This window comes from Camelina sativa, chromosome 18 (assembly GCF_030686135.1).
Source record: "Camelina sativa cultivar CO46 ecotype springtype chromosome 18, ASM3068613v1".
NCBI classification, from domain to species: Eukaryota; Viridiplantae; Streptophyta; class Magnoliopsida; order Brassicales; family Brassicaceae; genus Camelina; species Camelina sativa.
Genome location: NC_141897.1, coordinates 1,848,351 through 1,860,916, shown reverse-complemented (window position 1 = coordinate 1,860,916; position 12,566 = coordinate 1,848,351). Strand labels below are relative to the sequence as shown.

At 35.5% G+C, this 12,566-nt stretch overlaps 1 protein-coding gene across 3 annotated transcripts; it reads left to right on the top strand.

Annotated features, from left to right (window-relative positions):
* The first annotated feature begins 6,509 nt into the window (after positions 1-6,509).
* Positions 6,510-9,742, top strand: LOC104760277 (alkaline ceramidase TOD1-like). Of its 3 annotated transcripts, none has more exons than XR_015589210.1 (4): positions 6,510-6,918; positions 7,002-7,208; positions 7,572-8,309; positions 8,393-9,742. XR_015589210.1 is itself a non-coding variant. In XM_010483178.3 (4 exons), exons 1-4 carry the CDS (start codon positions 6,660-6,662, stop codon positions 9,674-9,676), a joined length of 1,395 nt encoding a protein of 464 aa, XP_010481480.2. In that variant the 5' UTR covers positions 6,510-6,659; the 3' UTR covers positions 9,677-9,742. The 3 variants fall into 3 exon arrangements, 2 of the variants coding, with proteins under 2 accessions (XP_010481480.2, XP_087355937.1); XM_010483178.3 differs by having other exon boundaries at positions 7,572-8,135; positions 9,312-9,742; XM_087499811.1 differs by having other exon boundaries at positions 6,528-6,918; positions 7,576-8,135; positions 9,312-9,742.
* Positions 9,743-12,566: the final 2,824 nt, after the last annotated feature.

Genomic DNA, 12,566 nt, shown 5'->3' with positions numbered 1-12,566 from the left:
GAACAACACATCAAAAGGAAGGCAGCTTCTACTAACCGCAGTAAGACTCCATGGACACCACCACCTCAAAAACCATTAGACAAGGGAAAATCTCTTGATGTGGACCAGAGATTTAAAAGAGCTGCACCTGAGGCATCAAAAGTAATCAAACCAGAGCAAGGTAAGCCTACTAACCAAAGAGCTCATGATATTACTTGTTTTAAATGTCAGGGAAAAGGACACTATGCAAGGGAGTGCCCAAACCAGCGAGTAATGATCCTTAAAGCCAATTGAGAGTATGAATCACAAGATGAGGAAGAAGAACGTGTTGAATCTGAGGAGGATATTGTGGACTATCCAGAGATGGGAGAGCTTCTAGTCATAAGAAGGGTGCTTAGCACTCTTTTTGATCCTGAAACAATTCAAAGAGAAAATATCTTCCACTCTCGCTGCTCAATAAACTCCAAGGTATGTAGCTTAATCATTGATGGTGGTTCATGTACTAATGTAGCCAGCAAGTATTTGGTTGATAAGCTAGGTCTCCAAAAGACAAAGCATCCCATCCATATCGACTTAAGTGGCTCAATGATGAGGCTTAACTAAGGATCTCCGAGCAAGTCACAATACCATTCACCATAGGTAAATATTCAGATCAAGTTGTGTGTGATGTGGTTCCTATGCAAGCTGGACACCTTCTTCTAGGACGGCCATGGCAATTTGATAAGGATATTTTACACAATGGTCGAACAAACTACTACACCTTCTCACACAACAACAAGAAGCATACTCTAGCTCCACTCACCCCTCAAGAAGTGCATGAAATGCAACAAACAATGTCAAAGGGAGCTAAGTCAAACAAAACCAATCTTTACATAACACCTTATACTGTTTTGAAATCAATTAATTCACAGGACAAGATGGTACTAATGATCTTTAAGGAAGGTTTGTTTTCAGGTCAAGAGGAGAACGACTTACCACCAGAAGTGCTTGAATTACTAGGAAGGTTTAAAGAGGTATTTCCTGAGGAGATACCACCTTGACTACCGCCTATAAGAGGAATCGAACATCAAATTGATCTAGTTCCGGGAGCACTATTGCCTAACAGACCAGCCTACCGTGTAAACCCTGAAGAAGCAAAAGAGCTGGAAAAGCAAGTTCGTGATCTAATGTCCAAGGGCTACATTCGTGAAAGGTTAAGCCCTTGTGCTGTACCGGTTCTTCTAGTACCTAAGAAAGATGGAACTTGGAGAATGTGCGTAGACTGCAGAGCAATCAACAACATCACTGTCAAATATAGACATCCCATTCCAAGGCTTGGTGACATGCTAGATGAGCTTAGTGGAGCTACTGTCTTTTCTAAAATTGATCTAAGGAGTGGTTACCATCAGGTGAGAATGAAAGAAGGTAATGAATGGAAAACGACTTTCAAGACAAAGCAAGGACTATATGAGTGGTTAGTTATGCCATTCGGACTCATCAATGCCCCAAGCACCTTCATGAGGTTAATGAATCAGGTCCTAAGGGAGTACATCTGTAAGTTTGTGGTTTTTTATTTTGATGATATCTTGATTTATAGCACAAGTCTTGCAGATCACGTAAAGCATCTTGAAATGGTGATAAAAGCGCTTAAGGCTGAACATCTCTATGCTAATCTTAAGAAATGCACGTTTTGCACTGATCAAGTTGTGTTTCTAGGGTTTGTTGTGAGTTCGCAGGGACTAAAGGTCGATGACGAAAAGATCAAGGCTATACAAGACTGGCCAACTCCAACAACCATTGGACATGTTAGAAGCTTCCATGGGCTGGCTAGCTTCTATAGGAGATTTGTGAAGGATTTTAGTACCATTGTTGCACCCTTGACATCGGTGATTAAAAAGAATGTGGAATTTAAATGGGGACAAGCACAAGAGGATGCATTCAATCTGCTCAAAAACAGCCTCACACATGCACCTGTTTTGGTACTTCCTAACTTTGATAAAATGTTTGAGATTGAATGTGGTGCTTCTGGTACAGGAATAGGTGCTGTTCTAACTCAAGGAGGAAAACCAGTAGCATACTTCAGTGAGAAACTCAGTGGAGCTGCACTTAATTATCCAACCTATGACAAAGAGCTCTATGCTTTGGTAAGATCTCTAGAAACTTGGCAACATTATTTGCTATCCAAAGAGTTTGTTATTCATACAGATCATGAGACACTCAAGCACCTTAGAGGACAAACAACACTTAAGAAGAGGCATGCAAGGTGGCTTGAATTTGTGGAGACATTTCCATATGTGATTAAGTACAAGAAGGGCAAAGAGAACATTGTAGCTGATGCTTTATCAAGGATACATGCTTTGGTCACTACAATGGAGGCTAAAGTCATGGGATCATATCAAAGGTCTATATGCGGAGGATCCAGATTTCAAAGAAGCCTTTAAGGAAACAAGCAAAGCCGTTTATGGGTCATACTACCAACAAGATGGATTTCTCTTTAAGGACAAAAGGCTGTGCATTCCACAATGATCCATGAGAGAGCTGCTAATAGGAGAAGCACATGGAGGAGGACTTATGGGACATTTTGGGCGAGACAAAACTCTAAGTATTATGATGGAGCATTTTTTTTGGCCGCATTTGAAAAGAGATGTGGAAAGGTTCTGTGCAAAGTGCATCACTTGCTTGAAAGCAAAATCCAGGTCACATCCTTATGTTTTATATATGCCTTTGCCTATTCCTAACCTACCATGGGTAGATATTTCTTTGGATTTTGTTTTAGGGCTGCCTAAGATCAACAACCGAGATTCTATCTTTGTTGTGGTGGACCGGTTCTCTAAAATGACGCATTTCATTCCATGTAACAAGATAAATGATGCTACTCAAACTGCTGAACTCTTTTTCAAAGAAGTTGTGCGTTTACATGGAATCCCAAGAACCATTTTTCAGATCGAGACACCAAATTTCTCAGCCACTTTTGGAAAACTTTGTGGAAAAAGCTAGGAACTAAGCTACTCTTCTCCACCACTTGTCATCCTCAAATTGATGGCCAAACTGAGGCAGTTAATCGTACTCTCTCCACTCTTTTGAGAGCTACGGTGGGTAAGAATCTCCGAAACTGGTTATCTTGTTTACCCTATATTGAATTTGCTTATAATCATGCTAAGCATTCTGGTACCAAATTCTCTCCAATTGAAGTTGTCTATGGTTTTAATCCTCTAACCCTATTAGACATCACACCACTGCCCCAAGCTGTTTATTCTAGTGCAGAAGGAGTCACCAAAGCTGATTTTGTGAAGAAACTCCACCAAAAGGTTAAAGAGAATCTTGAGAAGAAAAGCGCAAAGAACAAAGAGCATGCGGATAAGCACCGCAAGGAGCTGACGTTTGAACTTGGAGATTGGGTCTGGTTACACATGAAAATAGAGATTTCCCAAGGAGAGAAAGTCCAAACTATCACCAAGAGGAGATGGACCATTTCGGGTCTTAGAGAAAATCAATGATAATGCCTACAAGATTGAGCTACCAGGTGAGTTGAACATTTCTCCAACCTTTAATGTTGCTGACTTATCTCCTTTCCATGCAGATGAAATAGTTCTGCAGACAGAACTCTCTCAAGAGGGAGGGAATGATGAGGACATCAGTAGTCAATTTCCCGAAGAACCCGTTCTGCCATTTCCCGAAGAACCCGTTCTTCCAGTTCCTGAAAAACCCGTTCTGCCAACAATGGTACACAAACCTATGACAAGGTTGGGAGCAAAGACCTTAAGGGAACAATTCAACAAGTCCATTGCAAGTCTGATTACTCTCATTGAACTAGAAGATTCCAAAGAGAAGACTCCACAACCATCATTTTTGCCAGTTCTACAAGGAATTAAAGAACTCGTTCTTTTCATCATTTCCGAAGCAATCAATGAAGGGCTGGAGCGTGCATGAGAGCTATTACCAAGGTAAGTGTTTGAATTCAAATAATAATGGTTATTTTCTTGTTTTGCAGGAATCGACTGTTGGATCATTTGAGTCTTTTATTTATTAGGTCCTAAAATTGAGTCTGTTGTTTTTGCAAGTTTAGTCTTTTTATTTGTAATAAATTTTGACCCTAGAAGGTCCCCCGCTGCTGGCTCATTATATAAGGTCCCTTCATAGCATTGTAACATTTCAAGTTTTTATGAAATAAAATGAGAGTTTTCTTAGGTTTTCTTCTGAGATAGAAGCAACCTCCCTTTTCTCCTTCTTCTTGTGTGTGATTCCTTAAAGACTGAGATTTGACTTATCATAGATCCTTTCACAGATCTATGTGACGTCCTTCAATCCACCCATCTATCTCTTCATCTTCTACTGCTACCGAATAGACATAACAATGTTTTCAACTATTTGTCTATTCACCATCTCTTTGCTGCGTTCCATCTATCATCCAACAAATAGGCAGAACAGTGTTATCAACCATTTGCCTATTTCCATCTATCCATGTGGGTTCTCTCATCTGGGATCCTATATCAGTTTTTCTATGCATCACAAGTGTTCGATAGAATGCCTGAATGAGTGTGAATTGAGCAAGGTATTTCTAGCCTGCAAAAGTTGATGTTAGGACGCATTGTGAACTTAATGAACTTGATTGTAATGCAAATTTGGCTATGAGGTTGCAAATGAAAGTTTAGCAAACTAATAGTCAAATTTAGTTTCTAATGCCTTGAAAGAGGGTTAGTCTATGATAGTGTTCATGTTCTAGAACGGTTCTTAATTATTGAATTCCATATTTCATTTTCCCATTAGTCATTGATCTCTGAAATACCCTATGACCCAATGCTTTAATCTTATAAGTTAATCGATTTAGTTTCTTTGCATTTTTATTTACAAACTTGAAAACCAAACAAACAAACATTCATTCGCTTTAGCTATTTACAAGTCTCGCAAATCTTTAGTGTGCCATTGGTCCTTGTGGATTCGACCCCGTATATACTTCCTTGCGGTTAAGTGTATCAGGTAATTACTCGAGCAATCAAGACTCTAAAACAACCTAGAAAACAAATGAAAATACTCAAAAAGCAAACTTATATCATGGTTAAAACCGAAAAACCATGACATATCAGTAAACCAATCATAATTTTAAAAAGTAAGATTTTATATTAAGTATTCAATATGATTATTTTTAAAAACTATATTTGGAAGATTTTGTTAAGATTTTAATTTATAATTCTTCTATCACCTTTCTTTTATTTTATATATTTTTTTTTGAATTATCATATAATACTTATGATAAAGAATATGTACAATTTATTCTGAATTTGTTGTGATTTGAATTTTTTAAAATGAAAATATATTAGTCAGTCTTTGAAGAAAAATGTATGTTTTAATGTTTCAAATCGGCGGGTTGGTAAAACTAAATTTATGTGGTTGATAAATTAATAAATTTTATTTACTCACAATAAGAATCTTAGAATTACTACTTTAAAATATTTCACAAAATAATGATGCAAGTACAACAAACAAACAAAATAAAAAGATAATATGCATAAGAGAAATTAAACACTGTAATATTCTAAAAAAAATAGTATTCAAAAAGATATATGTAGATTTACCAAACAATTATAGTATTAAAAATAAATGATATTTTAAATAAAATAATTTTGTAAAACAATTATAGCTATAATTTTTATTATTATACTATATTTTTGGTAAACAATGTTGATCAGTGTTTTATACCATGAGATATTTCCTACTTCACTATTATATTTTACCATTGACAAATTATGTCTATTTTATGTCGTCAAACTCGAATCATAAATTTATTCCGCAATTTAAAGAATAAATAATTGATCCCTTGAGTCAATGCTTCAGATCTTAGCAGTCAGTAATTTCAGTCAGAAAATGGAGTGATGAATGAATTTATTGATGTTGAAAGACATGAACGAAAAAGGGAATCATCACTTATGATCATGAATACAATTGGCTCCGGATCCGGTTTAATACGGGTATTTGGACAGAACCATGGTTCAGCGTTTGGTTTCTGATCTACAAAATATGAGCTTATCAAATTATTTGGTCTTTCTGACATCAAAGGTTCGGCCGAAGCCCATCGAATAAATAAGAAAAGAACAGAGAATGAGTTTGTTGTTACACCTCTAGAATTATCATCTTTGTCCATCTTCTTTTTTTTTTTTTTGCTTAGCTTGATCTCCCAGAGAACCTATAACCAAAGACTCACCGAGACATATACAAAACTCATATAACTTTTAGTGTTGTCCGAATCTATTTGATTCGCTGAGGGTTCTGGCTGGTTTGAAGTTGCAATTGTAGTGATAAATCTTGACAGCGAGAGCCTCAACAACTGCATGGTCTTAAAAACTTTACATTACATGTTGAGGATGCTACGGAATTGTATAGAGAGCTACGGTCTAATGGTGATCATTACATCCCACCTCGCTTTAAATTACTATTAGAACCACTCATTAATTTTTAATAACAGGTCAGCACAATAAGTTTATTTTTCTTCCAAAATTTACATCATAATAATAAAAATAAATATATATATATTTTTGTTACGTTTTTTACCTTAAAAACCTGCTAGAGTTTCTAACTTTCAGTTTATAATCTCACCAGCACAAACTCAAGTGAAGATCCTCTCTTCTCTCTTCAACACACCAATCACTCTCATCAAAACGAATAATAAATAATAAACCATAAAAAAAAAAATCTCTCTATTTCCGATGGGAAAATTCATCACAACCACACTATCTCCACCGCTCTATGCACGATCAAAGCTCCTCTGTTTTTCTCTTGTCTACTTATTCACTACTCTTTTTCTTTTCCTCTACGTATCTCTCTCAAGAAACCAATGCGTCTTTCGATATTCCCCGTTCGATCCGGTTCAACCAAAACTTTTCTCTTATCCTTCTTCTTATGGTGAACACAAATACGCTCTTCCCACTCACCGATCTTCTTGTTCTTCTCCTCTTTTCTTCTCAGGTAAATTAACAATTTCCCCATTTCTTGATCTTTATTATATATTTGTATTCTTTAATTCTTAGTTTTTTTTTTATGTGAATCAGATTACTGGACAGTGTTGAAGGAGATAGAGAGTATCTTGAGCGATTCATCATCATCATCACAAGAAAATTTGAGATACATTAACGGAAAAAGTGAGAGTTTCGGTGGAAATTTTAGTACTCGGAAAAGATTTTCTTATTACAATCATTCCAACATTGACGTCGAAGTTCCATGCGGCTTCTTCAGAGATTTTCCGGTCAGCAACTCCGGTGAGATTATCATCATTCTAAGTTTTTAAAAAGAAAATGCTAACCGGTTGAACCAGTACCGGTTTATGCTCATTTTATCTTTAGTAAAAAGTCAAAACTCAATACACCACCGAGTAAACCGGAGAAAATCAGGATCATAACGGCATAATTATGTAGTTTGATATATATATTTTTGGGTTCAAATTAGACAAAATCTTTTTAAGCATTTTTTCCAAATTTTAAAAATCATAGACGTAACGCTTGTTTTGTTTCATGATATTTCACTGATATCACTTGTTTACTAAATTAGTAATGAATTTTTACTATTTCTCTAATGACATACAAAAATTTGATTTAATTTGTTTTTCTCTATTGTTTTGGTAGATAGAGTTGAGATGGAGAAATGTGGACTAGTAGTTGCATCAGCAATTTTTAACGATCATGACAAGATTAGACAACCAGTGGGACTTGGAGTTAAAACCTTAGAAACCGTTTGCTTCTACATGTTCATTGACGATAAAACCTTAAACTCACTCTTCCACCACAACGTCATCCCGAGAAATAGTCCAAGAGATTATAGAGTCGGCGCATGGAGAATCATCAAAATATCTAAATTCGAGAGTCTATACCTTAACCCGGCAATGAACGGTGTTATACCAAAGTATTTAATACATAGATTGTTTCCAAACACAAAGTTCAGTATATGGGTCGATGCGAAAATTCAGCTCATGATCGATCCGCTACTTCTAATTCATTCAATGCTAGTAGTGACTGAAGCTGATATGGCGATATCTAAACATCCATTTTTTGTAAATACAATGGAGGAAGCTATGGCTACCGCGAGGTGGAAGAAATGGGGCGATGTCGACGGACTTAGGATGCAAATGGAGACTTATTGTGAGCATGGTTTGAAGCCTTGGAGCTCTCATAAGTTGCCGTATCCCACAGGTAATAATAAAATCTTCCCCAAATCATAACTAATTAAATGCTTTTATTTTTCTATGGTTGATTAATGATATATTAGTTTTCTTTACCCGTATATAGGTAGCTAGGCAAGGTTCTACTACGAAAAAAGTATTAATTGTTAGTTGTGCGTTTATCTACATCATGCATAATTAGATAGTATAGACTCAATCATGTTATAAGTTTATTCTGCAAGCTTATCATGATCATTTGTTTGCAAACTAATATTAGTATGATCATAGACTTTATCTTTGCTTTTGTTTGAGTTTACATTCATGAATTGTATTTATCACTTTAGATTTTAAATTAAACACCATTATAATGGTTAGAAAATAAAAAATGGTGTTGCGATAACATGTCTTTTAAATTTTAATATATGTAACTTTAGTGTAATGTTGATTTTCTGTATAATTAAGAAAAAAATTAGTTCGAGCATCCGTACTTAAGTGTTATAATAATATTAAGGTAAATATCTTTAGAAAAACATATACCTTTTTTTTTTTTTGACATCAAAACATATACCTTTCTTTGTCTAGAATGTTGGTATACTCTTATGTCACTTTGCAATAAAGACTAAAGAGTCATGTCTTATGCATGAAGATTTGCTTTAGTTGGTTAGGTTATGTTCTTTTTACCCTTGTGGCTTTTGAAAATTGGATTCACGGGTAATCATGAAAACCATACTTTCTATAATTATATTCAATGCCAATCCGTAGAGAAATAACGAAGTATTAATGTAATATAATTTCCAATTGCATAATAACATTGTGACTACAATTTACAACAACATAATTTCTTTGAATAATATGTTAATGAAACTAGTGTTGTTGCTTGTTTCTAGCTGTAGATTTGTTTGTTTGTTGGACATATTCGTGTAAGAGATAAAATAAAATCATAGTTGCAATCAAAGAATTACGACGTGGTCCCATATAACACATTAATTGCATTATGAGATAGCGAAAGAAATATTTTTAAGATCAAGTTTGGGTCCCAAAGGCAAGTTGTTCGATGGTTTTGGACGGTCTAAGAAGGAGACGATTGTTACGTCAATCTTATTTCCATTTTGTTATATAGCGGGATACGATCTTTAGAAGTTTTATTCATTAGATCCTAACGTTATTAAGAAATCTGATTTGTCATGTTAAATGTTATTTGAAATAGATGTACCAGATAGTGCGTTGATACTGAGAAGACACGGAAGAAGAAGCAACCTATTCTCGTGCTTCATGTTCAACGAGTTAGAAGCGTTTAACCCACGAGACCAATTAGCGTTTGCATTTGTGAGGGATCACGTAAACCCTAAGGTGAAAATGAACATGTTTGAGGTGGAAGTGTTTGAGCAAGTAGTTGCTGAATACAGACACAGTCTCAAGAAGATCGAAACATCTACGTACGAGGAACAAGAAGAAGAACATAAACAATTGTCGTTGATGAAAACACAGAAGAGAAGAAGATGGTTAGATCATGACTCTTGGTCTCTTAATAGTAGTAGCTGTAAGAATTATCTCATGGATATGTGGGGGTGAATCTCACCATTGAATCCGATATATATATTAATTGGTCAGTATAATATCATTTACAGGTTTACCAAATTGTATTTATGTGTCACTGTATGTACATAATTATGTGTTATTTATCACATTGATGAGCACAATTGGAAAAAAATTTTGAGTTCACGATAACATCTGAACTTTTAGAATGTGGAATGGAAAATTCACTCGGCATCTACGTTGCGAGTTGTGACATTTTAACACAAGTAGACTATAACCCGCTCACACTCTTTGGCGAGATCACAATCATAGATGGCACGCTGAAGCAAAAATGAAGTTTCTTGATCGTTTGGTTGGTAATAGACTTTGCTCACTCAAGAATCCAGTACACTCTAAATTTGAAGATGGGCTACGCATATGGCTCGATTTGAGAGTCTAACATGGATTGCATCTTCCAATTATGCATTCTCCTTTCGTTTAGTTCATTTAATAAGTTTTTTAGAAAAGGATGCATATAGTAAAGGAAACAATTTTTTTGGGTAAAAATAAGTTTATATTCAATAAATAACTGATAGTTCCATCCCAAACTGTTTATACAAAAAAACGTGTGTGAAATAAAAAGATGAAAAAACTCAAATTTTTGTGTAATAATAATAAATAAACTAGATAGTTACCCATATAACACAGGAAAATGTTTGCCTAAATTTTAATGTAATTTGTTACTTATAAAATAATAGTGGAAGTTTTATTTGATTTAATCTATACATTTTATAATTTTTTACATTTAATTTACTTAGTTTCATATTCTGATTTCAACCCGTATTCGGCAAACGATAGAATGTTCAAATCTGTGTATTATATAAATTTTGTAAAATCTTGAAAATAAAACAAAACCTGTATTGAAGCGGGCGTGTTTAGAAATCTCTATTTAACTTTTTAATTTATTTATTTTAGTTGTATATACTATACTCGATAAAATATAACATTTGTGATTGTTTAGATTTTAATAAGATGTCATTGCATCGATGTGAAGTGCGGAAAAATATTTAATAAATTAGATATAAGATTTTATATTTTAAAATATAAGCAATGTTGTATCTTTGTTTTAAAATACATATGTCATTATTAAATGATTTAGGGATGCGAATATTTAATTTTACTTTTATAAATAAAATTAAGTTTTATAATTGTTTTACAAACATAAATGAAATCTGTTAAATAATTTCACTAAATAATTTTGAAAACATTGTTTTATTATTTTATAAACCAATATAAGGTTTTTTTGTGAATTATTAAATTAAATAAAATCCAATGGCAATTTTTATAATATGTCACATGATAGTAGAGTAAAACTTATAAAAAATTGCTTAATTAAGTCTATAGAGATTAAGTTTAGGCGTGCGGCCTATAAGGTAATGGAGAATGATATATATTACGATTGACAGTGTACAACATATATACAAGGTTGTGACTTGGTCACAAAATGTAAGACATTATTATAAGATATATACTTGACATAATTTGGTGATATTACTTGATCCTCTACATCCCCCTCAAGATGGTGGGGTTTTGGACACACCAATCTTGGAGGACATCAAGTTGAATGGAGCACGAGCTAGAGGCTTTGTTAAAGCATCGGCTAACTGATCCTTCATGGAGATGTGTTCTACACGGAGAGTGCCAGCGGTGATCTGATTGCCTATGAAGTGATAGTCTAGTGCTAAGTGTTTCATCAGTGAGTGGAGTACCTAATTTGCATAGAGATATATAGCACCGACGTTGTCGAAATAAATGACTGGTGGAGACGTAATGTCGTACCCAAGCTCCGTAAGTAAGGAACATATCCAACAGACCTCAGCAGATGTGTTCGGCATAGAACAATATTCTGCTCCGGTTGATGAGCGGGCAACACCTTTTTCTTTTTGGATTACCAGGATACCAGATTATGATCAATGTAGACAATGTGGGTGTGAGTGGATATGCAGTCATCACGATCACCAGCCCAATCGACATCAGAGAATGCATCAATTGAGGGTATGTTGACCGATGAAAGAAGATACTATGATCTGTTGTTTCTGACAAATAGTATAGCAACCGTTTGAAGGCTTGCCAGTGATCAGATGTGGGTCTATGCATGAAGTGGGACAGGCGGTTGACAACATAGGAGATGTCTGGCCGTGTGAAGGACATGTATTGAAGACTGCCAACAACAGTGCGGTAAACATATGGATCTGTGAGAGCAGTACCGGAGTGGAGAGATAGTTCTGGTGATGTAGCCATGGGGGTGGCGACATGTTTGGCATGAAGCATGTTGTGGAGAGTGAGAAGGTCGAGAATGTAGAGGCTTTGAGTGAGATGGAGCCCCTGCGAGGTTCTTGTAGGTCCACGATCAAAGGAAGTAGTGGATTTCTTCTAGATCTTTGATGTTGAAACATTGGACTAGGCACGATAGTGTTTGTTGTAGGAGAGTGTTGTTGTTGCTGGTGACGATGATATCGTAGATGTAGATCAGAAGATAGACCATCCTAGAGCCACGGCGAAGAATAAAGAGAGACGCATCGTTTAATGAGTTTGTGAAACATGCATGCAATAGAACTTTTTTGAGTTCCTTGTACCAAGCACGAGGCGCCTATTTGAGGCTGTAGAGTTCCTTATGAAGATGGCAAACATGATTTTGTCGGTTGGCATCAACGAATCCCTCTGGTTTACAGACATAGACCTCCTTTGTTAAGGAGCCTTGGAGAAAGACGTTGTTAACGTCGAGTTTCTTGATCGACCAGCCATAGTGACCGGCGGTCTGAAGAACAATATGAATAGTGGTTGCCTTGATCACAGGACTGAAAGTCTCAGTGTAGTCAATTCCCGGTCATTGATTGTATCATGTTGCGACGAGCCGTGCTTTTTGTCGATGAACAGACCCATCAGG

What these genes read in the sequence shown, in the direction of transcription:
- LOC104760277 (XM_010483178.3), top strand. Translation starts at nt 6,660, where the DNA reads ATGGGAAAATTCATCACAACCACACTATCTCCACCGCTCTATGCACGA. An exon ending in TTTTCCGGTCAGCAACTCCG is followed by an intron (nt 7,209 to 7,571) that starts GTGAGATTATCA and finishes TTGTTTTGGTAG; the next exon opens with ATAGAGTTGAGATGGAGAAA. An exon ending in TAAGTTGCCGTATCCCACAG is followed by an intron (nt 8,136 to 9,311) that starts GTAATAATAAAA and finishes TATTTGAAATAG; the next exon opens with ATGTACCAGATAGTGCGTTG.